Source organism: Penicillium subrubescens (assembly GCF_028828155.1).
Source record: "Penicillium subrubescens strain IBT 31985 chromosome Unknown utg000003l_segment0_segment0, whole genome shotgun sequence".
In the NCBI taxonomy this organism is placed as follows: Eukaryota; Fungi; Ascomycota; class Eurotiomycetes; order Eurotiales; family Aspergillaceae; genus Penicillium; species Penicillium subrubescens.
This window is the reverse complement of record NW_026643153.1, coordinates 2060449-2086044: the sequence shown is the minus strand read 5'-3', so window position 1 is coordinate 2086044 and position 25596 is coordinate 2060449. Positions and strand designations below refer to the sequence as shown.

The 25596-nt window shown below is 50.0% G+C and overlaps 9 protein-coding genes across 9 annotated transcripts; 6 read left to right on the top strand and 3 right to left on the bottom strand.

Moving 5' to 3' along the window:
- Positions 1-1848: 1848 nt before the first annotated feature.
- N7473_004784 (phosphatidylinositol-3,5-bisphosphate 5-phosphatase) lies at positions 1849-4833 on the top strand (the record flags this gene model as incomplete). Its single annotated transcript, XM_057150724.1, has 1 exon — positions 1849-4833. One exon carries the CDS (start codon positions 1849-1851, stop codon positions 4831-4833), a length of 2985 nt encoding a protein of 994 aa, XP_057010834.1.
- Positions 4834-5076: 243 nt separating this feature from the next.
- N7473_004783 (Tti2 family protein) lies at positions 5077-7027 on the bottom strand (the record flags this gene model as incomplete). The annotated part of the gene is made up of 5 exons (XM_057150723.1): positions 5077-5707; positions 5761-6056; positions 6111-6553; positions 6620-6815; positions 6872-7027. 5 exons carry the CDS (start codon positions 7025-7027, stop codon positions 5077-5079), a joined length of 1722 nt encoding a protein of 573 aa, XP_057010833.1.
- A 102-nt stretch (positions 7028-7129) lies between these two features.
- N7473_004782 (tRNA adenylyltransferase) lies at positions 7130-8920 on the bottom strand (the record flags this gene model as incomplete). The annotated part of the gene is made up of 3 exons (XM_057150722.1): positions 7130-7371; positions 7425-7970; positions 8026-8920. 3 exons carry the CDS (start codon positions 8918-8920, stop codon positions 7130-7132), a joined length of 1683 nt encoding a protein of 560 aa, XP_057010832.1.
- Positions 8921-9533: 613 nt separating this feature from the next.
- On the top strand, positions 9534-11820 carry N7473_004781 (TRAPP III-specific subunit 85 family protein; the record flags this gene model as incomplete). The annotated part of the gene is made up of 2 exons (XM_057150721.1): positions 9534-10611; positions 10661-11820. 2 exons carry the CDS (start codon positions 9534-9536, stop codon positions 11818-11820), a joined length of 2238 nt encoding a protein of 745 aa, XP_057010831.1.
- Positions 11821-12348: 528 nt separating this feature from the next.
- Positions 12349-14080, top strand: N7473_004780 (putative vacuolar sorting protein SNF7 family protein; the record flags this gene model as incomplete). The annotated part of the gene is made up of 5 exons (XM_057150720.1): positions 12349-12398; positions 12486-12774; positions 12842-13066; positions 13134-13328; positions 13385-14080. 5 exons carry the CDS (start codon positions 12349-12351, stop codon positions 14078-14080), a joined length of 1455 nt encoding a protein of 484 aa, XP_057010830.1.
- Positions 14081-14176: 96 nt separating this feature from the next.
- On the bottom strand, positions 14177-15545 carry rad18 (E3 ubiquitin-protein ligase RAD18; the record flags this gene model as incomplete). Its single annotated transcript, XM_057150719.1, has 3 exons — positions 14177-14735; positions 14791-14935; positions 14996-15545. The coding sequence occupies 3 exons, from the start codon at positions 15543-15545 to the stop codon at positions 14177-14179; spliced, it is 1254 nt and encodes a 417-aa protein (XP_057010829.1).
- A 206-nt stretch (positions 15546-15751) lies between these two features.
- N7473_004778 (uncharacterized protein) lies at positions 15752-17490 on the top strand (the record flags this gene model as incomplete). Its single annotated transcript, XM_057150718.1, has 9 exons — positions 15752-15802; positions 15856-15911; positions 15966-16207; positions 16269-16447; positions 16500-16769; positions 16834-16858; positions 16907-17047; positions 17104-17286; positions 17345-17490. 9 exons carry the CDS (start codon positions 15752-15754, stop codon positions 17488-17490), a joined length of 1293 nt encoding a protein of 430 aa, XP_057010828.1.
- A 4031-nt stretch (positions 17491-21521) lies between these two features.
- Positions 21522-23248, top strand: N7473_004777 (glycoside hydrolase family 125 protein; the record flags this gene model as incomplete). Its single annotated transcript, XM_057150717.1, has 3 exons — positions 21522-21649; positions 21716-22923; positions 22977-23248. 3 exons carry the CDS (start codon positions 21522-21524, stop codon positions 23246-23248), a joined length of 1608 nt encoding a protein of 535 aa, XP_057010827.1.
- Positions 23249-24415: 1167 nt separating this feature from the next.
- Positions 24416-24601, top strand: N7473_004776 (uncharacterized protein; the record flags this gene model as incomplete). Its single annotated transcript, XM_057150716.1, has 1 exon — positions 24416-24601. One exon carries the CDS (start codon positions 24416-24418, stop codon positions 24599-24601), a length of 186 nt encoding a protein of 61 aa, XP_057010826.1.
- Between the last annotated feature and the right edge of the window lie 995 nt (positions 24602-25596).

The window sequence follows — 25596 nt, the reverse complement described above, 5'->3', positions numbered from 1 at the left end:
TCGGAATAGAAACGTGAAATTGGGTTTGAAAATGTCGGCCGTGCTGCATATCTGAACGTTTCGGTGAGAGACTTCGACAAGGACAGGCCATACCTAGTGGTCTCAGAAGCAGGTCAGTCATGGCCTACATCCACATTCTCAAAAGATATCGACGACATAGCAGCAACAGCAAATTCAAATGACAATTAGTTTGTCTATTCATTATCACGTATGTCTGCGTAGCAATTTCCAAACATATAATGATGCACACTTAGTGAATCTGGAGTCCATCCTTCAGTCACCATCGGAGTTCAGTCCGAAGATTTCATTTAGGAAAAGCTTTCAGCATGACATGCTCACTAGCACAACACACTAAGTTTCTGTGGTTGTTGATTGGGATGGACTATGCATGTCTGGCGTGCTCATTCAAACAAAGTTTCATGCAATACAAGAAAACGATTCATGGATGAGGTGACTGTATGGAAACATATGCTCGGTAGCACCTTCCTTCTCCAGCTCAGGCACTTGTGATTCTGCATGCCCCAACTGAATCTAACATTCACTGCGAAGCGATCTCCTGGCAGAGTTCCGACAGTTTCATATCGCGACTCTACCTTGACCATATCATCCTTCACTTCATCGTCTGTAAGCTCACGCGTGCTCCACGTCCTACTCCAGGCAGTGTCTTAATCTACCGGTTTCCATATCTCTGCCGTCGCAAGAGCCCACCCCCGTTCACGTCGACCCTACCCCATCTCTGCCACTACCGCAATCTTTTGCTCCATCCTTCCCGGATTCCATGCACACGTCAGCAGACCCTCTAACGCCGTCGTCAGACTCTCCGACCAAAATGCCGCCAACTCTCTTCCAACTTCATGCAGAGTTATTGTTCATGATTTGTTCGGTGCTGCCGGTGGGCTCACAAAACTGTTTGGCTCTTACCTGCATGACCTACTACACACAATCTAAATTTGTCTTTCTTGACAAATTCTTCAACTCTCCTCACCCCGCGTCTGAGCCCTCAGGGCCCTGTGAAGACAATAAATCTGACCCCGATTGGGAGTGGTTTACGAAATTCATGGCAGAGAGAGAACTTGAGCGAGAGCTTTTTCTTACTCGAGCCCAAACCAAATATTGGCGTTTCTGTTCGAGTTGTCGCAAACTCCACCCCGAATACGAATTCGAGGAAAAGGCTCTCAATGAAAAGGATGAGAACCGACATTGAAAATAGCCCGGGATTGTCATGGTTTACTCTCAAATACAACCCATCAGGCCAATAACAAATGTCCTCCGTGATATAGATCGTTCTCTTCCCTGGAAATGCTATTGTTTTTTGCCCGAGTTGGGACTCGAGCATACTCCATGGTTAGCGGTGACGCTGCAGCGCGATAAGCACCACCGCATTATTGCGACATCTTTCTATATTTTTACTGTCCCTCGTGATTTCCATGCCAGTTCTCCAATGATATGTCCACACTTTGCGCTATTGGGAGTCCTGCCCTCGGAAGTGTGTTCGTTGCGGGTCTCATTTCTCGAAAGATATTAATACCATGGGGGTTATGCTCAATAGAAAGGTTCCGTCATGCTTCATGCTTCCGCATCACCTAGCGAACAAGTGCCCAAGTACATGATGCCTCCAGAGTATCCTTTCAGTCATGTTTTCTATTCAGCAGAATCCTTCCATTAAACATCAAGATCTTCGGGTCAAATGTGGAGTTCTACTACATATGTAAAGTGAAATATGTTGATTCCTCAGGCACCAATAAAATAGCAGCCCGACGACGTCACGTTTGTGGGGAAAGCTTCCCGCTGCGCCCTCACAAGCACCACACGCCAACTGTCTCTGGGATCGGTTTCTCGCTCGGAGCGATGGAGAGCTTCGACGACGTGACACTGATAGGACCCGTGTCTGACCCTTCTATTCTTGACGATCACCTTCCAACGACCAGCAACGATGGCAAGCCTAGGAAATCCACTGAAGTGGAACCGGTCGAACCAGGCACTCCCACCTCCGATCGCTCGATAAACGGGGCCCGCGCCCAGATCCAAACAGCTACAAACGAGCTAGCCGGAGAGCCTGCAATCTCGTCTGACTTTCCCCCCGAAGAAGAAGATGAAGAGCCTCGTGTTGCCACATCTTTCGAGCGGGAGTCCAGCCCGACTTTCGCGCAGAAACACCGATCTGGGGTGGATGCAGAGGATGAGGGGATCAACCGCATGCACAAGTTCACACTCTATGAGACTGCGACTCGGTTTTACATGGTTGGCATAAACCTTTCGGAGACGCGCTTTAGGATTCTCAAGATTGATCGCACCTCCGAGTCGGGCGAGTTGAGCATCACCGAAGATGACATGGTCTACACGAAAAGAGAGATGGTCCAGCTGCTGGATGCGATTGACGACGGGAATAAAAGCTCTGGTGGATTGAAGCAGAAATGCAGCGCATGGGCACTGCTTGGCTTTGTTTGCTTTACAGGCGCATACTATATGCTCCTGGTTACCAAGAGGAGTCAAGTAGCTGTCTTAGGTGGTCACAATGTCTACCAGATCGATGAAACAGAATTGGTATCCTTGACGCCTGCCGAGTCATCGCGACTGAAACCGGAAAAACAGTCGGAAGAGGAGAGATACAGGGCAATTCTGAGTAACCTCGACCTGACTAGATCGTTTTACTTCAGTTACTCGTATGATATCACGCGCTCTCTTCAGCATAACATCTGTCGCGAACGAAACGCCCGTCATGAAGATGGACTCGGATCCATCTCCCGAGACTACAATACTATGTTCATTTGGAATCATCATCTCCTTGCACCGGCGGTCAGTGCCCTGAAGAATCCCTACGAATGGTGTCTTCCGATCATTCATGGCTACGTGGACCAGTCCAAGATGAGTGTCTATGGGAGGGTGGTATATGTATCGATCATTGCCCGTCGGTCTCGCTTTTTTGCTGGAGCGCGCTTTCTCAAGCGCGGTGCAAATGACCTGGGCTTTGTTGCCAACGATGTCGAGACAGAGCAAATTGTCTCCGAACAGACCACCACGTCCTTCCACTCCGCTGGCCCTGAGCTGCATGCAAATTCCAATTATACCTCGTACATTCAACATCGTGGCAGCATTCCTCTATACTGGACGCAAGAGAACACAGGCGTGTCACCTAAACCGGCTATCGAGTTGAATCTTGTTGACCCATTCTATTCGGCTGCCGCGTTGCATTTCGACAACTTGTTTGAGCGATACGGAGCTCCGATCTACATCTTGAACCTTGTCAAATCTAGAGAGCGCACGCCCAGAGAATCAAAGCTCCTTCACGAGTTCACAAATGCGGTGACCTACCTTAACCAATTCCTACCCGAGGACAAGAAACTTATCTACAAGGCATGGGATATGAGTCGTGCAGCGAAGAGCCGCGATCAAGACGTTATCCAGACCTTGGAGGACATTGCCGGTGATATCATACCGAAAACGGGATTCTTCAAGAATGCACAAGATGTGGAATCCGGGCTGCGACTGCAAAATGGTGTCGCACGGACGAATTGTATCGACTGCCTTGACCGAACCAATGCCGCGCAATTCGTCATCGGCAAAAGAGCACTTGGGTACCAGCTGCATGCCCTCGGAGTCATCGATGAAACAACAGTCGAGTACGATACTGACGCTGTCAACCTGTTCACCAACATGTGGCATGATCACGGAGACACAATCGCCATCCAATACGGAGGATCTCATTTGGTCAATACCATGGCCACGTACCGTAAGATCAACCAGTGGAGTAGTCATTCGCGCGATATGGTCGAAAGCTTCAAGCGATACTACAACAATTCCTTCCTTGATGCCCAGAGACAAGAAGCCTATAATCTTTTCCTGGGCAACTACATTTTTGCTCAAGGTGCACCAATGCTCTGGGACCTTGCCACCGATTACTACCTACACCACGCCGATCCCAGATCCTACCTCCAGAAGAAGCGTCCGAATTACATCTCTTGGTACACACCTGAATACCTGAAAGAAAGAGAATTCCCACCTCTTCCAATCCGGCCCAAAGAGCCTCTTTCCCACTTCGACGATTACTGGCTTGAATACTACCGGCCCCTGGCTGTCTCGACAATGTCCAAAATCTTCTCCTACAAAATGAACTCGACCCTTCGATACCTTCCTCCCTTCCGCCCTGGGCATCCCGCTCCTGATCTCAGTCCCTTCGTACCGCGTATTCCTCCAGATCAACTTCAACGTGACCGTCCACCGCAACGAACCGTGAGGATTCAAGAGCCTACTGATACAAATTCGCAATACTCAACCACCACACCGCCTATTCCGGACGCTCCCGATACTTGGAAACATCAACCTCCATCATCATCCAAGCAAGCCCCGTCCACAGGGATCATCAGAGAGCCCACATTCGAAATCAACCGAGGTTCTCATATCCCACCAATCAATCCTCCAGACACACCAACAACTCCCAGCAAAGCACAAATTGCCCAGTGGACCTTGGGTCAGCTGGTCAGCGATTCTTTGAACCCATCAGTCACTTCTGCAGAGGCAGAGGAATACGAGAGATACATCAATCATCCGCTGAAGGTTCCCCTGGTCGTCACGTCCGAGGACGAGATGACTGCTGCATCTCTTCGAGAACACGGTCCTAACCTCGACCTAGTGGAGTATGTGAACAAGTGCAATGTTGAAGAAGCTGCTCTGGAAGCTAATGCCGAGGAGAATATGTCTGACTATGCTGAGTTCTTGAATATCTCGGAGGACGGATTGACTGTTGTCGGCGAAGATTATCAGAAGAAGCGGTACAAGCGTTATCGGCAGTGGCTGCGTGGGAAGAGCTTGTTTAAGCAACGAGTTGATGTATAATCGTCCTTCGAGTGTCTTTTCTTTCGCCCTTTTAGCGTGTGCAATTTGGAAATGATACCCTTATGCATTGTGGAATAGTTGTGACTGAAGCCAAATTGAACGATCTTGAATGTTTATCAAAGCAAATGAACACCCGTTCAAGTAGGGAGCTAAACAAATCCCGAAAGAGTTCTTGTAAGAAGCAGTGTCTCAGCAAAGAGCACCTGTGCACTTATTGTAATCCAACCCCACTAATCTAGAACATCACGATTTGACATCAGCAAAGAGTAGACCCTCCAGCTCACTATCCGCTTCAGCCAACGTCTGCAATTCCTGTTGCATCGCTTCCTTCGCAGCCAGTTGATTCGCATCAGGTTGACCATTGACAACTGCAACGGGATTCTGCAAAGTATGCTTCAAGACATACACCGCGCCCTGCAATTCTCTCGTAATCTTCACGAGCTCAGTCACCGACGGCCCTCCCTTATCCCCCTTCTGTTTCTCTCGATCTTCTTTCTCGCCGACGATAAGGAGCCAGCATGCACACAAAGCTCCCAGGATCTCACCCCGCCATCTCCAGATACGGGGGTGCGCATTCAGAATCACGAACTTGGTGGCTGATACCGCTGCGAAGAGGAGAGGGGGGTGAGCGGTTCCGAAGGGATTGGAGAGTGTCGTGTAAAGTACGGGGACGATTTCCTGGAGATATTTTGTTGTGTTGATGCCGAGTTCCTTAACAAATGTGGTTATCCATTCTAGGAGGAAAGTTGACAGACGAGGATGCGGGAAAGAAGCAGATGTAGAGATGGCAGTGGGTGTCGAGGAACCGATGTGGTGAAAGGAGGAAATGAGATTCGAGCGTAGAATTTTCGAGACCTTGGCCGCATAGGTCTCTCTATCTTTTTCGTTTTGGTCGTTCGATTTTTTGGGTGATGGGGTTTTGTAGACTGTCTTGAAAAGGGAGAGAGGAGGGCTGGGTATGCTGCGCCGAGTAGCTGGATCGAGCTATCCTCTGCTGTAATCGTTGGCAAGGAGAGAAGACAGGGTGTGATAGCGTCCTCGAACACAGAGGTCAGGTTTGTGCGAACTAGAATGTCGGAGCCGCTCTGGTGGATGGGCTGTAGGATCTTGCTTAAGAGTTCACAGCCCGTTCGCTTGAATGTGAGATTGTTATCATCGATCAAAGCCAGGATTGCAGGCACGAGAAGAGGGAAGTGTGCTTCCAGATGGGCTTTATCGGTAGGCTATAGTGGAGTTAGTTGGCTGAAAATTAAAGGATCAGGGAACTGGTCGCATACTTTATACCGCGAGATAATCCATTCAAGCACTCTTGTAGCATAGACATCTCTAACCTTCCAGGGCTTCATCTCATCGTCAAGAACACTTCCATCAAACCGAGTCAAAGGCACAGGATGGAAATTCTTGCGACCTTCGCTGGTGATAGCGGGGTTCTTGGCCTTAGTGAACAACGGCCTGATCTTCTCCTTGAGTAGACGTGCGATGAGATCCCAATTGCCATCTCGCATAGTCACGTCAAGGTACATGGAAGCCTCCTCGTAGCTATCCTCCGTCGTCCAAGGGTCATTCTGTTCGGTGAAACAGGCGGCGGCCAAGACGACATCGGGCGAGCTGGCTATCGAGCGATCTGCTAGACCCGCAGGAGCTTTCGCGGATAGCTGTAGAACGAGTTGAATGGCCAGTGCAGATCTGAGTCGGCTTTCTTCCTGCGCTTTCTTGATATCTACACGATGTTAGTGCATGCTAGAAGCCGGGGTCCGTGACCAGGAGGAGTAGCCGGAGTTCTTGCCTTTTGTGATCTCAACATGCTCGTCGAAGGCTGCTGCAAATGCAGATGATGGCAGTGCCAGTTGGCTGGCCCATTGGAACAGGTTCTTGACGGCCTCGGTCTCATCCCTGTTCAGCCGCCTGGCACCTCCGTCATTCGGCAGCAACGGGTCCCAGCTATCGACGAAGCAAAACGCCACGTAAAGATTCTCGTGGACCTAGTGAGATTATTAGTCTATTACCGCAAGTCTAGCAGGGCAAGTCATATACGTACATCCAGATGGGCCGTGCTATTGTGGGATGACAGGTCCTGCCACAGCTCGGGCAGTCCATTTCTTGCTGTCGCCGTAACTGCCGCCTGCAAGTAAGGCGGTCGATTCCAAGCATCGCGCTGGAGAGCCTCTCGGGCCTCTTTACGCAACTGATCCATACTGAGTGTGGGATTGACTGTTCTACAAGGATTGTAAAAGAGGAGAAGATGTGGTTCTCAGAACCGGTGGAATTGGATTTTTAAAAATTTCCCCGCCTTCATTCACAACCCCAACTCTGCCCGGCGTGCCGAAATCTCCTCCAGCACCACCGATTTGTCGGTGATTTCAGGATGCAACAGCTGCCATTCCAGCACAAGACTGGTCGCTCTGCTCATCCAGGGTCCCTTTTTCGCTCCCAGATGCTGCATGATTTCACCACCATTTACTATGGGCTTGAGTTCGCAGACATTATCTAAGTCTTTCTCTACTACGTATGCTAGGAATTGGTCATATTCTTGGGCCACTATAAACACGGTCAGTATACTTTCAGGCAATTTAAGGGTCAAGATATCTTACCGTCAGTGAGATCGCGTCCTCCCATGACCTCTTGAAGTATGGCCAAAACGACACAGAGTCTCCATTCCTTGCCCCAGGATCGAATCCGGAGCCCGATCTGTTGCCGGATTTCGGCAGGAGTTGCCTGGATAGTGTTTCCAAGCAATGAGTTCTTACACTCGATGATGTCCCGGAAATGCAGGGTTGCATCACGGAGTATGAACAGGGTTTTATTATCGGCTTTAAGACTGTCCCTGCCAACTTCGACGGGGCGTGTGGGCGGAGGTCTCTTTTCAGTACTTGTCCCTCGAGCAGGTACTGAAGTCCACGGGGCGAATGCCGCAATCATCCAGGCATTGTAATGGCAAGACTTGTCACGCAAGAGGATGTTGCGAACACGCTCCAAGGCAGCCTCGTTGGATTCGGGTTGCAACAATCGCGCCAGCGCATTGTAGGCGAGAGGCCAAGTTGATGTATCGGCGGTGACTTTGTCTTGGTGGTTGGCAAAGATTGTGGGGTATAGGCCGAGTCGATCGATGAATTGCAAAGCTCCATGCGGATCAGGACCTATGAGGACGTCGTCAGTAAAGCTGCTCCTTTCGGGTCTGCGTAGTAGATTCACCGTGGAGCATCTTCTCCAGCTCTGCCAATACCCGCTCTTTGCTAATCTTGAGTTTCAGCGCAACGCTGATGTCCTCGTTCTGCATCGCCGATTCCGTTTCTGGGTCGATTTGGTACCCCAGCCTACTCGCGAACCGAATTAACCGCAGTACGCGGAGCGGGTCATCCTTGAAGGTTTGGTATGGTTCAAGCGGGGTTCGAATAATGTGCTTCTTCATATCATCCAGCCCGCGCTTGGTGAGATCTTCCAGTTTCGACTCATTCAGGTTGTAGAAAAGAGCATTTATGGTGGCATCTCGTCGCAAAGCATCCTCTTCAGCGGTGCCAAACTCCATTTGTGGGTTGCGGCTATCCTCCGAGTATGTTTCTTTGCGCAGGTTGACCAAATCAATATCCAAGCCGAAAATCTTCGTGGTGACGGTCTCCAGGTGCTTCGACTTCTCCGGGTTGGCGTCGATCTTGTGCAGGCTGACAATTGCGTCGCTCATTTCTTCACTAGGAAGACTCTTCTTGTACTTCTCCAAGTTCTCGGGGACATCCAAGTAATCCTTCAGGGCCATTCCGAACTGGTACCCCGTCATGCTACTGATCCCCACATCAATGTCATGGCTGTCCACACCGAGCAGCTTGTCGCGCACCCAGCCGCCTGTGAATCGCAGGACGGTCTCCGGATGCTTCTTCACATTGCTGCCTTCTTCGGTAATGCCCTCCTGTTGAATGTATGTTGCGACATCGAGAAGGAGGGTTCGCAGGGTGCTTTCGAGAGGTGTAAGGTGGATGGTGGGGTTTGAGAGATCCATTAGTTCGTCAAAAACCTCTCTTTCGAGAGAGGTGGAAATGCGCCGTCTTTTAGTCGCTCGCTCTGGTGAGTGAGAATCTGTTTCGCGCCCGCGCATGGGCAGGAAGCTGCTTGGATAAAGATGGAGGGGAAGGTTGGAGAAGCTCCGCGGGCGTGTGTCTGGTGTCGGTGTTGAAAGAAATCGGGCAAGTGGAGTATTGGGGTGTGATAGGCGACCGGCCTTAAGTAAGGACCGTAATGCGCGCAGGCTAGGCATCAAATGTAGCCATTGAGTCACAGCTGAAAGAGAGTGCAGCTACAAAGAATAAAAAAGTCGAAGTGACTCAAATGCTGATCTCCGATAAGATGCGGCCTCACGTGGTTGCATCACCACCCGCGATCTGCCAATGCGCCCGAGCCACGAAAGCTTACAAGTATCTCGGCCCAAAGTACATCGCTAATCTCGCAGTCGGAGCATATCTCGGACATACCAAATATCCCTTGGGCACGCGCTTCGGTTGTCTCTCCCTGTGATCCTCGGCTCGAATCTATCGACTTGGCCATCTTCCCCTCCCCAACAACAACAATTACCCTCCGAGCCAGAGCTTCACCACCTCCCCGCCGTCGCCTTGTTGTCCGGCTTCGAACATTACCTAGTTTCACCTCCCCGGTCGATGGGGCTCGCCGATTCTTCATTCTAGTTTCAGATCTGCAGAGCGCAACAGGTGTCCATGACATCGCCTGGAGATGCCACTCCGGTGAAACCTCCGCCGTCCTTCTCCCCCGGCGTAGGGCGCAACGCATCCAAGTCCCGATACCCGGATGAGCACGAGTCCACAGTATCTATAGATGCCGAGTTGGCAGAGACTCGCTCGGTCTCATCGCCAACGCCTCCCCTATCAGCTACAACTGCAGAACTGCCAATTCGGTCAGCGTCACCGCAAGCCCGCTCTATTAGATCGTCCACCCCGCAATTAGCTCGATCATCGTTCGGATCACCTTTAGATGGACGATTCGATGGGTCAGAGGATATCAGATCATTGATCATCCGAGGGTTCTCTCCAACTGTCGCTGTCTATGCTTCCGAGGACACGGATGAGCTTGTGAAGAATAAGGGGTTCAAAGGGGGCTTCTGGGAACTGCTGCGGCCGTTCGGGGAGACCGTCACGGGGAAGGTGATCATCCGGGACAGCATTGGGTCGAGTCGTGCTTGGGAAGACTATGGAGTGCGTTTCGTGGATCTGAAAGCGTTGGGTCGGGCACCCGCCAGTCGGGACTCTGGGCGGGATTCGCCGCTGGCGCAGATAGAGGAGGTTTTGGGGCAGCAATTAGGGTCTGCGGAGGGGTCGTTGGGTGCCTCTTTGCCGCCTAAGGATGTCCTGGGCTTTCCCGCGACGACATCTCTATCCAAGCTGTTCTTGAGGCAACTCTTATCCTCTACGCCTGCGGCCCCCCACGAGACATTCGGGCACCCGGTAGCCAGTGTGATTGCGATCAGCTCCCGCAACAAAGCCCCACTGGAGACCCTCCGACAGCTTTACGGTGAAACCAACACGGGCGACAAGCGGCTGCCAGATTGGGTGCACCAAGAATATCTACGATACTATGTCCTGGTTCACGATGAAGAGCGAGATGACATCACCGAGTCTACCAAACTATATGATCAGATGAAGCGCCATTTCGGTCTACATTGTCACCTCTTGAGACTCCGAAGCAGCCAGTGCGTTGTGACTGATGACGATAGCGTTCAAGTGCCACATTGCGAGTGGCTATCTCCGCAAGAACACTTGTCGGGAGCGGGGGAAGCTGGTAAGTTTCCTTAGCATTCAGATCTACGGCTCATCTAACCTCATTTCAGAGACACTAGTGGATCTTGGTACGGACGGTACACCCTATCTCTTTGACTCCGATGTGTCGGCAATCAAATCCTTCATTCGGGAACTTACTGTGCAATCTGTGATTCCCTTCATGGAGAACCGAGTCGCAGTTTGGAATGATCAAGTTGCATCTCGTAGACGCGGTATCAGTGGCCGGTTCATGTCAATGTCGAAGCGGTGGGCTGGGTTTGGCTCCAGCTCACGATCTGGACTTGGCGGTTCCGGGGGTGGAAACAATGGTAATTACGACACGGAGCACAATTTCTACCGTCAAGACACGCCTGAGGCGATCTTGCGCAAGATGGCTGACTTTGCTTTCATGCTCCGTGACTGGAAACTTGCTTCATCTACATACGAGATGATTCGCTCGGACTTTGGCAACGACAAGGCCTGGAAATACCATGCGGGTGCTCATGAGATGTGTGCTGTCAGCATGCTGTTGAACCCTCTAGCCATGTCAGCGAAGATCAAGCTTGAGAGCGTCGACCAGATGTTTGAGACTGCTTGCTATTCGTATCTCACTCGATGTTCTGACGCGACACATGCTCTCCGATGTTTGGCTTTGGCCGTTGAACTTCTCAAGTCCCGCGGTGGGTCGGCAACGGAGAGTGCAGCCAGATGGGCCATGCGGGTCATGGACTTTGGTTTGGTCGGATCGGTTGGCCAGATTCTTTTCATGGAGCGAGTGGCCGCTTGTTATGCTTCAAAGACGCCTGTGGGCGGAGCTAAATGGGGCGCGCGTCGGAGGAAAGCTGGCATGTGGAGAATCTTTGCTGCCGATCAGTGGCTCAAGGCCGGCAAACCTACTCTTGCGTCTGCCTGTCTTGAAGAAGCCGAACGTCTCTATGCCGACGTTCTCGAGGCTGATGGTGTGTTCCCGATGCCGGAGATGCAGAGCTTCATCGACAACTTGCGTCACGCCGTGAAAGTCGAGTATCTTCAGGCCCGGGGATTTGACGCTAATGATGAACCGGTCGCTGAAGACCCTGTTGGCACTGAAGAGATCAGTGAGAAATTGGATAAGCGGAATCACCGTCGTTCGTTGATGGGGCTTCCGGCGCAACTGGATGCTGGAACTCTAATGAGCGCAGGCCCGATGGACCCTGAGGACCAACCGAATGATGACTTTGAACGAGCTTAGGCCATGACCTTAATACCTATTTGATCATAGCATATAAGAATAGACTACATTTCCGGCGGTTTATACCTACAAGCCTTGTTCTGCGACTCATGTTCTTCACTACGAAGCAGGCGTCGCTTTAAATGTCCGTGTCTGCGTAAGGAGCGATCCATATGGGTGATGGACAATCAGAAAGGCGGGCGTACAAGTACTCGTTCCCAATAATTATCTTGTCTTTTAGGATGCCCATGACATCTAGACCGGTTTCTTGCTACTTCAAAATGAACCCCTTGACTCTGTAATGTCTAACCTGTTATTGACGTCGTCATCATAGGTGCAGCTGATAAGATCACGTGTGCTTATCGATAAAGCTGCCCTCTATGTGGGCACGACAGTGTTGACAGCATCTCCCGTAACCGCGGCACTTCACAACTTGAAAGCAACCAAACGAAATTCTCCTCTTGGAGGCAGACACGTCCTTGGCTTGACACGCCGAACAAAACTACCTCCCTTGATCTTAATCTCAGGCCGTCTATATACCGACTCAAAATGAGTGATCTCCTGAACTACATCCTCAACAATGAGGATGCATTTCGAAGGTACGATTTCCAGTCTATGATGCCCAGCAACAGTACAAATTGGTGAATCAACAGAAGTCTGGCGCAAGGAAGCTAACTTATGACCAGAAACCGCCTCCCCTCACTCTACTCCGACTTCACCCTCCAAAGGAAGACCAACCCCGATGGCTATGCCGTCAACATAGCCGCCTGGGAGCAAGCATTGAACCGAGCCGCCAAGCGTGGATATACGTCCTCGAGAGGTGTGCGCGTACGATCGGGATCTATTGGATCACCCAAGAATACAGACGAGAACAAGAAGAAGACCGATCACCTCATTCTCCGAACGGATGAGTCGCTTTTGCGAGACTTGGAGTTGCCAGAGTGGGGTAGGCCAGTGGCACTGGGTGCTGTGTTTGTATGTTTATCATGCGTCTGAGTTGTGGATGTGTTGGAACAAACAGTACTAATTCATCAATTCCTAGGACGAGGCGATGCGCAAACATACTATGATTCCCTTGCAAGTGTACAAGACTAGCGGAGCGAGTCTACAAAAGGCTCAGTGGAGACTTATCGATCCCGGTGCGCTGAGTCCGTGGAACGTGATGAGCTGGGGCGTGCGGCAGCTGAAAGGCTTCGTTGTGGGCTCTGATGGCGAATCTGCGCCAAAGCTACAGGTACAGGAATTGGTATTGGTGGAGAACTTGCAGGTGTGTATATCAGATGGGGTACTTATCAGACGGGACTTTATCTCTGACTCTAATATTCACTTGATAGGAAGCGGCAGATTTGATTGTGAAGAAGGCCACTGCTAGTAATTCATCCAAGCTGGATCTGATCTACTCTAAAGATAGCTTCATTGAGGAATTCGCCTCCATATTGCATGATGCCACTGAATTGTCAGATTCCGATTTTGACATCCTTTTGCTTTATTTGTCCCGCGATAGTAGTGCTATCGCATATGATGGCAAGGTATGCACGAGCTATATACAAGGCTGAGTTCTATCGATGCTAACTGAAATTATTAGACCGTGAAGTTCAAGTCAAAGGACGAACCAGCACAGATCACGCAGCAAGATAACACGATTGCCTCGATTAAGACACTCTTGTCAACGCTTTCGAAGCAGGTGAAGAACCTTGAAGATAAAGTTGCCGAACTGACTGCATCTGCGAAAACGGCGCTGGCCAATAAGAATCGCATCTCCGCACTGGCAGCCGTCAAGTCCAAGAAAATGGTCGAGCATAACCTCCAGCAACGGCTGAACACACTTGTCCAGCTCGAGGAAGTTTATGCCAAGATCGAACAGGCTGCAGGACAGGTGGAGATTGTGCAGGTCATGGAGGCCAGCACTGGTGTCCTTCGTGGGTTACATGCACAAATCGGCGGAGCTGAGCGTGTCGAGGATGTGATTGAGGAGTTGCGTGAAGAGATGTCTAAGGTGGACGAGGTCGGAAGCATTATGAACGAGGCTGGACCTGTCTTCGATGAGGGTGAAATTGACGAGGAGCTCGAGGCCCTGGAGAAGGTTGATCGGGAGGCAAAGGAAGAGAAAGAAGCTGAAGCCACTCGCAAGAAGCTTGCCGAGCTGGACAGTCTCAAGCAAGCCTCAGACGAAGCCGCGCACCAGGCGCAGGCAGAAAAAGATGTGGAAAGCCAGCTTGCACAGAGCATCGACCGGCTTTCTCACATGACGGTCGACGATCGCCCATTGCCCGCCAACTAGGGGACTAATAGGCGACTGGATGGTATGTTTGAAACCGCTGCTGTGACACAAGGGGTTCATCTACAGCGGAGGGTCTTCAACCATGAAAAAAAAAAATCACCGAGAAATGTCCCCTGGAGCTGGGGAGTCTGAATTGATCTCGATCGGAGCGCTCCTTTCAACCCCGCTCGCTGGCTGAGCGGAATTGTCTACCCCCGCGGTATTCGACACGGAGCTCTGCGCAGCGCCTGGAATGGTTGATCTCACCTGGTCATCACTCTTCTTACGAGCATTTGCAATCAAACGCTTGAAGTCAGTCTCATGGTTTACAGACCATTGAGCTGCGTCAAAGTCCTTGGCCATCACTGTGTTGGTCGGCATAAGTGATGACTGAGTGGGTGCAAATCCACCTTGTGTCCTTTCCCAGATATCAAGCTCACGCAGCAAATCTTTCTTGGTTTTGGGGAACGTGGAATCGCAGTTTGCATTCCATAAGTTCATCCACTCAGTGTGACGCCTCTGCAAGAGCTGCCGCGGGCCCCAGTCAGGAATACCCAGGTCTCGGAATTTCTTGCGCAGTTGAATATCTTTCAGGAGAGAGTAGTTCATCGCAGGGAGTCTGTCGAGTGGCTTCGAAGGGGATATTGGGGGTTGGCGCGATTGGACTTGTAGTAATCTAGAATAACTCGAATTAGACTTGAACCCTCGAATCGCCGTGGGATTTAACATACCCGAATGACGATTGCTTTGCCGGAACTGGATTTTTAGCTGGTCTTGTAGCTGGTCCTGGGTCACCAGTGCACTTATCAAGATGCGCAAAGACAGCCTCGTTCTTCATCCTGCGATTACAAATGGGACAAGCTACCATGCCGTCATCTATAACAATAGCCAAGGTTAGACTAAGGGGTGACTAGAGATGATCAATGTGCGACCTGCCTGGAATAAAATCCTCGTCCTGACTGTCTTCAATCACCTCTTGGAACGACGAGGGCCGGCTGCGATCTTGTCCATCGGTTTGCGCTTGCGCCTGGGCCATTTGCGACCTTGACCTTGTACGGACGCGTTGCGGACTGCCCTGGACTATATCGGTCGCCTCAGTATTGTCCACCTGGCTAACCTTCCGCTTCTTCGGAACAGTTTCTGGAGCTCCATTGTCTCCAGCAGCGATCCGCGCCGCCTCCTTCTTCGCAAGTGTGAGCGCGCTCTCCCTCGCATTCTTGAACGCCTCGAGGATTTCCTGCACAAGCCAGTTGCGGCGAAGCTTGAGCTCCTGGTCACCCGAACGACACGTAGGGCATTTGCCCTCAGTGCTAAGGCAGCGGCGAATACATAGTGAGCAAAATGTATGACTGCACGACGTGATCACTGGTGTGTCGAAGAAGTCCTTGCACACTTGACAGCGGAGTGAGGACTCTAGAGGCGCTAGTAGGGAAAGTGGCGTGCCCAGCCAGTCGGTGGAATCGGGGAGGTCGAATGACTGCTCCATCGGAAAACTGAAGCCGTCTGGAGCCTGCGCAGAAGCCGGGTCGTAGAACTGGACCGACTCTTGTGGCGTTGCTTGAAGAGGAAGACGCCAAAAGGTGGAGGCATCGAACGCCAAGACCGGCTGACTGATACGCGTAAAGTGGTTTGGCACGCGTCAAGCAACTTGATCAACTTCAAAGCTTCAGAGCTTCGAAAGCTGCAAACACCATGGATGCCACGAGGTTTCTGGCGGAAAATGTGCTCAATGAGCGGCGTACGGTAAGGCTCATAGACCTCAGCGCTCTTGATCTCCCGCAACTGATCGTTTTTAGGTCACTTATCGCTCATTGAGCCGTGCGCTCAAGGTTCACGCGCACCGAGCCAAGCAGTAAGTTTTGAGCTTGATTTTGCGATTGCTGTGTCGTTGACATGAATATCCTAGGATACTTTTCGAATTCCACCGAATCGAAAATGCGAAGAAGCCACAGAGCGTCCACGCGACCTATCTCATCTCCGGCATCCAGAACCCCCCCGAGCCCCCAGCGACAAATGGCCATGCCAACGATGAGGACGCGATCATGCAGAGCAGCCCATATCTACCTAGCTCTATGCCAAACCAGGAGGTTACATCCGACCAAGTCCGCATCGCATCAGTCATAATAGCTCGTGAGGAAGATTTGGAAGGTGCGCTTGTCCGTCGGAAAGCTGGTGGACTACCTTACTGACGGCTGGCGCGTTGGAATAGATGCGAAGGCAACCTTCCAATCGATATCGATGATCCATGTCTACAGTGTACAACCTTCTACGCTTCAGGATCTCAATACCTTGACGGATGTGTGTAGGGAAATGGCGACCGCACATGCGCAAGATGACCCGCTGGAGTGCGGACCACAATGGGGCATGATCCAAAATCGCAACGTCAAGGTGGGTGGACTTGATATCTTGTCAAAGATTCAGGAGCTGATATCGTTTCTAGCGGAGAACCGGAGCACGTCCACCACCTGCACGTGCAGCTGCCCCGGCACCAAAGGCTAAGCTCGAGTCTACGGTACCGGCTAAACGAACTCTACCAACGAAAGCAGCTCCGGCAAAATTAGAAAGCAAGCCCGAAGATTCTCAGCCCGCCAGTGACTCTCAGTCTTCAGTCAAATCTACGGGCAAGCCTGCAGCTCCCAAGCGGGAGAAGAGCAATCTCTTCAGCTCGTTCGCAAAGACCAAGCCACCGAAGCCCAAGCCAACAGAATCGGTTCGTGACATGATATGGCCCCGTGAATTGTAACGTGAATGTGTTTATTAACATCTCAATATAGGCTACACAGAGTGCTGCAGAAGATGGTCAGTTGTCCTCAACCCAAACCGCAGACGTGAGCTTACAATCCACAGTGATGCTGGATGATGCTTCTGAGGAGGAACAAGAAGAACTCTTCCCCGACAGCGGCGACAAAGTCCCATCAGCCGTCCGGGAAGGTAAAAAGGAGCGGGAGGAGAAACTCAAGAAAATGATGGAAGATGACGATGCTGATGGTATGGGTCTCGGCGCAAATGCAATGACTTTATATTAGCCGCTAACTCCGTTCCAGATGAGGAAATGGCCGATGCCGACGAGGAGCTCCAGAGAGAGCCTACGCCAGAGGAACAACCGCCACCACCTCCACCCAAGCCGGCGGAGCTAAAGGAGGAGGTTACCGTGCAGGACGGACGTCGGCGCGGCAAGCGGCAGGTGATGAAGAAACGGACGGTCAAGGATGCGGAGGGATACTTGGGTAAGTACCGATCATTAACATACCTTGTGGACGCCACGATATTGACGCATGTCTATAGTGACTCGAGAAGAAGCAACTTGGGAGTCATTCTCTGAAGATGAACCCGCGCCGCCCAAGAAGAAACCTGCGGTGAATGTCGCGAAGGCCAAGACAGGCAAGCCTGGAGGCCAGGGCAGCATCATGTCGTTCTTTGGGAAAAAGTAGTTACCAAGTCTAGTTTGCTGTACACGAATATCCAGATTCCGACTTGCACTGTATTCGTCGAGAAATCGAGGCTGTTGTACTGAATACTTGATATTAGGATGCTTATCTTAGTAGATGTATTCCATTCCTACCAATTAGACCAAGCTCCTTCGATCTAAATTTGTCATGGGGGGAAACTAAAAGGTGGCTCCACGCCACCACAAGTGGGAAGGCCCACAGGCTCAAGCTGCGTGAGAGATAGGCCTTCAACGCCACTCTCTTTGATCTTCTGGATCAACGCTCTTCTTGTTTTCAAACCTTCAATCCTATAGCAATCGTCCTCGTATACTTTCCAGAGGTAGAAGACACCGCCAGATTGTGCTATATACAGTCTCTGGTCTGGCACCGTGCACATTACTGGTTTGGGGTTCTTGACCCAGTGCATTGCGCTGGAAAGTTTGTCTCTGCCCGGGACAGTACTGCAGAAAAATTCATCAACTTCTAGGTCGTCGGCATAGTCTGACCATCCCTCCGGAACGGTATCGAGCTGGCCGATTTCTTTAGCTTGTGCTGAAAGAGTACCATCGGATTAATAGCACTTACAGATGAGCTTCGGGGCATCTATAGGCTCTGGCGAAGGATTGGTGACTATGATGGTTGGTTGCTAAGCTAGGCACAATCAGCAGGTGTCGGTACAGGGTTAAGGTGGATACGACTCGTAATAGTCCTCTTACCGCGATGAATGCCAAGCTGTTGTTCAAAAGGGAAGGAGAGAACATTCAGACTGCTTGTGCTAAGTAAGGAGGATCCGAAAAAATCTGGTCCTAGCTATGAAGGGGCAAAGACGTCGCGTGTTTTGGTTACATCTTTCAGTACAGCTTGTTTCTGGAGAACATATATGAGATGCGCTAATCTACTTCTGGTTACTGATTTTTACCTTCGGAGAGCGGAAATGGCTGTGGATAACCCGATTGGTTGTTGTTCTTATTCCCCAGTGGTATCCGTTACAGGGACTGTGTACTATCTCCGCATTTCTATCGCATAGAACCGCGTAGGACCGACTTGAAAAGTGGCTTTGATCGAATTCTTCACACGAAACAGTCTTAGATAATTTCAGATGAGGGTCAAAAATCGTTGAGAAGAGGATAAGGGCTGCGAAGAGAAAGAAAAAACGCCTCTTGTACGAGGATAGCCACCGTGTATCGACCATCGTAGGTCAGGGCTTGTTGCAAGACAAGCTATCCCCAAATATGCTTCAACCTTCTGTTTTTCAAAAGGGCCTTCTAAGTGAATTTTGAATCACCGTTGTTAATGGCAGAGGTTACATCTTAGCCTATCGTTCTAGCTCATGACAGGTAAGATATTTTCGAAAGCGTGTCGGAATTTTGAACTTATAGAGCCCTGCTGCAAGAGTCTAGCATATAATATGATGTAAAAAGTCAATCTTCACTCTCGTCGCTCTATAGAAAATAAGGGTACACTTCGTGATATTTTACAGTGTTATTTTTTAGCGCGCGTCCACTACTAGAGGCGTACCTTCCTATTCTAGATCGAAGAGGTCTATAAGTGGCAGTCACGAGAGCCTCTAGATACGTTCCTTCCACTCCCGAATTTTTCCCTTCCTCTACCACCTTCTCTCACTCTTACTTCACGCACTTTCTACAATCATCCTTGCCCTCGATCGATCACAGTATCTCTTCTGTCAAAACACCGACTTCGTGCTTTTCCCTACTCCCCTATTTCGCCTCGCCTCATTTCCGCCGTCCCTATTCCCCTCGTAGCCCAGTTGTACCCCGACACCAGCTCTCTCGGAGAGTGTGGTCTGCCCTTTTTCTCCATGTTTCTTCCCTCAACCCTCTTGGAGAGCTTCATCATTCCTCTCCCCCTTCTGTTGCTGGTGAAACTTGTTCCCAGCATCCAAATCATCGGCAATATGGCGAAAGAAGAAATTCAGCAAGCTTAAAGGATCTAAACCGAGGTTACCAGTGCTGACTTCATAATAGGCTATAATAGGCTAAGGAGGTTAAATGCCCCTATATTTGTATGCGGCACCGCTGTAGCTGTATCTATCCGAAATCATAGTGGCCGAACGTCACAGTGGACTATCTGGAGACAAACTAAGCCCATTTCGATAACACCGATCTATGACTCACGGCGTTTGGCCCTTCGAGTAAACTCACCCTACTCCAGGTCTTTTTACTGTTCACAGTCTTCTGTTTTTCCTCCTTTTGTCACATTTCCCGACATATTTGACGAAACAACCCTTCTCTGTGTGCAAGATGAGACCTTTGTCCCTTCAGCTTGAAGATCGCTACCACGGCCTGAAAAACATTCGGCGATCACTTTGGGCCCTAGAAGGCGAAGTCTTCACTCAATATCGATTTTCACCCGATAGATATTGATACCGGCGCCACAACCGACTCAGTGACTCCTTGCTTTCTTCCACGCTCCTCATTTCCCAGTTGTTGTGGAATGAGTGGGGATCTCGAGGACGAGATGCTCGCCGCAGGCCAGGCCCGGAAAGAGCCAATGTCTTATTGATTCTTTCTACCACCTCTACACTTAACATATGCTTATTACGCTACTAGGATGAGCGAAGCTCTACACACGGACATTTTAATATCGAAGTAAGTCAATCGGTATCTCTATAGTCGTCTAAGATCGCTATTGAATCATAGCGGGTGGATAAATAATTTATCTTTCCAGAACCACGTTCTATAGTTGGTTAAGAGACAGGTGAGACTCTGTCACTATACGCTTCAAAACAAATAATAAAAACTAGTCCAGAAACTTTGGAATCGAAACTATAGCCCCGACCCGTCACTAGTTCAGGCGCGAAAGGAGACATGCGACTGATATTTCGGTCCTTGAAGAGGATATTCAGAGCCATAACAACTAAATCACTTGCGCTGGCCTGTATCCTAATATCGCTGCAAGTCACAGTATCACAGATATTGTACTCGACACTTGCTATAAAGGCCTACCTTCAATCAGTGAAGTAGTAGCGGTTAGGGAAGAAATTCGGGATGCAATAAAGGCGCAAAGGAATAATCTAAAAAGAATGACTCAAAACTAAAGTCTAACGAATTTCCATTATATATTACCGGTAAGTAGTTCTTTTGACCGTTCGACAAACAAGATGACTCGTTACAGGACTTAGAGAATAGTTCGCTTATGGGGCATCCGTAGGCATTGTGGCCTGCTGTATCCTTAACTATAACGGTATTAGGCTGAAGGTCCAGTATACCGAGGTCCTAAATTTTACCCCGTTCGCTGTTGAATGTCCGCGAAAGAAGAAATACGTGGATGTTATCGACTTGTCCAAATACTATGACACGATGGACAAGCTTCTGAAATAGGCGTGACCAATTGTACAAGGAGACACTAGTACAAAAGCACTTCAGAATGGAAACCAGTGACGATTTGGAATCCAGAATTATACATTCGAGGCCAGGCTTCTGGACATTGTTATCATCCTTGCTTGTTTGTCAGTCCTGTATCGATGTGTCCTATATCAGTTCGAATGGTGCTTGGAACCGTGAATACTATAATTTGAATTCACCCTTGAGACAAGTTAACTTTTCAAATTTAATGAATAAGATAATTCGAAGTCTGGTCGGAATTTCAAATCTGCAGAATCCTGCTGATTGTAGTTTTGTGTTAACCAAATGGGGGATTGCTGTAAACAACCGCCGATTACGCGCCGATGCCGATCGCTTCTCCGCATTTTGGAGTGGAGACGGTGCGGTGCAACCATCCACAGGACGAATGTCACCTCGCCCGCAATTTCCCCGAGACTTGGATATCATGGGCCTCCAGTGCATCTGCAACTGTAGATCTCATTTTACAGTGTTATGATCCTGGTCAATATGGTCCCATGTCGGCAATCAATATGTATTGGATTTGTCCGAAGTACTGGGGGAGGAATGCACCCTCCCTGTCTGGTTGGGATCGGCATGAGCGACGGACCTTTCCTCTTCCTTTTATCTACCCCCCACGGTCCCTCCTGAGCTGAGGTGCAGACGTGTTTCTTTCTGTTCCGACCGCATATAATGCCACTCTCAACACTTCTACTGGGTGGGCTATTAGCCCTACAGGCACATGCCCTGCCTGGACGCGACAACCCCGCGATCCTTCGACGAGCGTGTCCTGACTACACTTCGTACGCCTCGACGCCGCAGTATGTACACCTCGTCCCCATCTATGCAATAAACTGGCCAGTTTGGATGGACTAACGCCTCTGAAGTGGTCCTTATAGTGGCGGTCCCTTGAATCTCCCCTACCAGCGCCCCGCCGAAGCTTGTCGCACCTTCTCGTCCCCGTCTGTAGAGAAGGTTATCGAGGACGTGACTTCGCGTCTGGTTGACAAGGACCTTGCGCAGCTGTTCCGCAACGCGTTCCCAAACACCCTGGATACGACCATCAGGTGGCATCAAAACGGTACCACAGCAGCATCCAAACGTCAAAGCAGGCGTGACACGGCTCAGTGGACCGGCGCGCAGACCTTTATTGTCACGGGTGACATTAACGCGGAGTGGTTGCGTGACTCGACCAACCAGCTTACCAACTATCAGGCGCTAGCCAAGAAGGACAAGAGCTTGTATAATTTGATTCTAGGTGCAATCAATACTCAGGCGGAGTTTGTCATTCAGTCGCCCTACTGCAATGCTTTCCAGCCACCTTCTGCCAGTGGCATCCCGCCAGAAAACAGCACTCAGGTGGATACCGTCCACCCGGCGTACGAGAAGTCATTTGTTTTCGAGTGCAAATATGAGCTTGACTCTCTTGCTCACTTCCTGCTGCTCGGCACCGAATTTTATGAGAACACAGGTTCGACCGAGTTCTTGACCGATCGCTGGTTCAAAGCGCTGCAAACCGTTCTCGACGTGATCGATGCGCAGTCACAGCCTACTTTCAACTCGAAGAATCAGTTTGTCACCAATCAGTACACCTTCCAGCGTGAGACCACCATCGGTACCGAGACGCTGAACTTGCAAGGTGTTGGTAACCCACTCAACAGCGGTACGGGTCTCATTCGCAGCGCCTTCCGCCCAAGTGACGATGCCACAATCCTAGGTTACTTTATCCCTCCCAATGCAATGATGTCTGTTCAGCTGCGGAAGGTTGCCAAGGTTATCAACGCTGCCGGCGGCCACGACGACTTGGTCAATGAGCTGGAACAGCGCGGCAAGAATCTGGAAAATGCCGTCAAGGAGCACGCTATCGTCAACCACCCCAAGTATGGCGATGTCTACGCCTTTGAGATCGACGGATATGGCTCTCGCATCCTTATGGATGACGCCAATATTCCATCCCTACTGTCTCTGCCATACCTTGGTTTCCTCGATAAGAGCGACAAGGTCTACCAGAACACCCGCAAGATGATCACCGAAAAAGCCGGCAATCCATACTACCTGGAGGGTCCTGCTTTCCATGGTATCGGCGGTCCACATAGTAAGTCACCACATACCTCTCCCTTGCTCGATCTCCTACTCACCATGTTGTAGTCGGCCTCGAGAATGCCTGGCCCATGTCTCTGCTGATGCAAGCTCTGACCTCCGACGATGACACCGAGATCTTGGATTCCATCAACCTGGTGCGCGACTCTAGTCTGCTGGGCCTGGTCCATGAGTCTATCAACGTTACCAAAATCAAGACGTACACTCGCCCCTGGTTCGCGTGGGCCAATTCGGTGTTTGCACAGACGATTCTTCAGGTTGCAGAAGAGCGGCCCCATTTGATTTTCGGAGACAATGCCAAGCCTTATACTGTTAATTAAATGCCCGAGAGGCTGCAGATGCTCCAGCTCTTATTAAGAGTCTATGAATAAAGTTGGTTATCGTTTAAGGTCTTGAAGTAGTTTTTCATACTTTTTTTTCCTTTTCGAGCAGGGTAAAGGTCTTGGAAAAATCTTCATGTTGACATTCTGTCGATGTATTCGGCGGTGTTAAGAGGAACGAGGAACGAGCAACCTCATTACTATATGACAAAATGGAGCCGGCAGAATTCCCAACAAACCGGAGTTCTAACAAAGACAAGCGGATTCTGCCAGCAGGATTAGTATTAAAGCTTCTTCTCTCCTCTCTTTTCTTCTTGTTCCTTTGCTCTAGTTGCCTCGTCGAATGGTCCAGCATGTTTTTCAAACAATTCAAATCCTTGCTTCTGACCTCGTACCAGTTAAAAGGAACGCTTGCATTGCGCCCTCTGTCATTGAACCCATATATACCGTCAACTCTCTCATCACCTCGATATCTCTTCATCTACTCTGCCTACCTTACCTAAACCTCACCTCACTTTCTCCGTATAGGCCGTCCGATGACTAACTCACTACGCATTATTAGCATTTACGTATATATTCCTGGTCTTCTTGTGTTTTCCACATAACTTGTACTATTTCATCGCGCGAGAAACTCGAATCACACCGTCAGAGCTATCTGGATCTCTGTCAAATGGCCATTTCCACATGGGTGCGAGATGCGCTAGACATAAACCTAGAATGTCGGGATAGGAATTGTATCGACTCGACAAGGTGTTATCCACGCCGGTGATATACGGTCCGATGGTGTAGTACTCGCTGAGTGCTACAAGTTATTGCCAGTCGTGCTGCAAACTCCATCCGCCCTCGGAATTCGCGCAAACCGAGATCCAGAAAGCCACTGTTAACAATCATTGCCAATGGCTAGGGCTGGTCATTTATCGCCAGAATCACCTTTCTGTTGAGAATCGCTATTCACAATACCAGCATCTTCCAGACTTACCGGCATGCTTTTCTGGAGCATTCGACTCATTGTGTTGCCAGCCAACGCAGAGGACCCACGCGAAGTCCTAGTGAATGTCGATTACGTCTTCTGCCTTTCCAAGGAGAATTTTGTGCCAAATCCACAGATCGACATTCGGATCTGTCCTCGCCTCTCGCTTTTCGGTCTTAGTTTTCCGGGACCCCGTCATGGAAGAGAAGGAGGTTGAATCGTCAGTTCAATGCGAACAATGCATCGCCACCGCTAAAGTCACCCCTGAACGCCTAGGAGCCGATGCCATTCAGTATCGGGTGACAACATCTCGCAAGCTTCGGCCAAGCCTTTCCACACAGTTGAGCTACCGTAGATCTCTCAAGGCTCAACCCGAGCACTGAGATCGGGTACTTTCTGAGGTCGATTGCTAGCTGGCGGAACCAGCGTGGTTACCGAACCAGCTCTTGCCTGAAAGCCGCCTTTGAGCGAGACTGGCATTGAACTTCTGTATCTGATTATTCTCTCGTTTTCATGTGCTTCAAAAGTCGGTTTTTCCATTAAATTGACATTAAATTGAAGAATTATTTTGGGCCTTTCGCATGGGTAATCTTTTCGGGATTTGAGATAATTTGCTACGATAAATCACTTCCAAGATGCTCTTTTGGCTCTAATCAGTACTTTTGGTCTAGGATAAAGCCTACTCTGGAAGGTTCAGCCAGTCCAATCAAAATCCTTATAACTTCGATTAAATTTTAGCTTGCTATAGTGTCTACGCGTATAAAGCCCATTACCACAGTATTTTCCGTACTTCCGAGGGCTTAGGCCTCTTCTGCAATCCCTTCGTTCTTCCCTTTCGACTGTCCCATCTGATCACTCCCTAGTTTCATGTTATCATCTTTCAAGTTCGGTTTCCGCCGGCCCAAAGAACGGCCCACTCTGAACCATGACCAATGGGAAATTCGTTTGAATGGAAATCGCGCTTCCGAAGATAGACGTGACCAAATGACTGGTATCTTCTTGCAGTAGCTCAAGGTCCTTATTTTTCCCGTTGCAACCTTCAATGCAGATACTCCGTGCTTCCTGCCGTTCCGACCCTTGGGGCTCATGCGCCCTAGACCCACGCCCGAGCGTTCTTCCATATGGAGCTTGAAGGTCCGATGTCACTTGTGGAGTTTCAAAGGACAATCATAGTATTTGCGCTCTGATAGGTGCATGCTAGTCCTCTCCGGGACGATCATTGGACGTTCCGCCGCCCTGTGGTCGATCACTGCCTAGCTCTTAAGGCCAGAAGCTCGAATCTAGCGGCGGCAACGCGTATCACAGATCCCCGAGGGACCAATTCCAGGTCACTGGTATGCCTGCAGATTCCTTGGTAGTACTTTCCTTTGCATAGGCC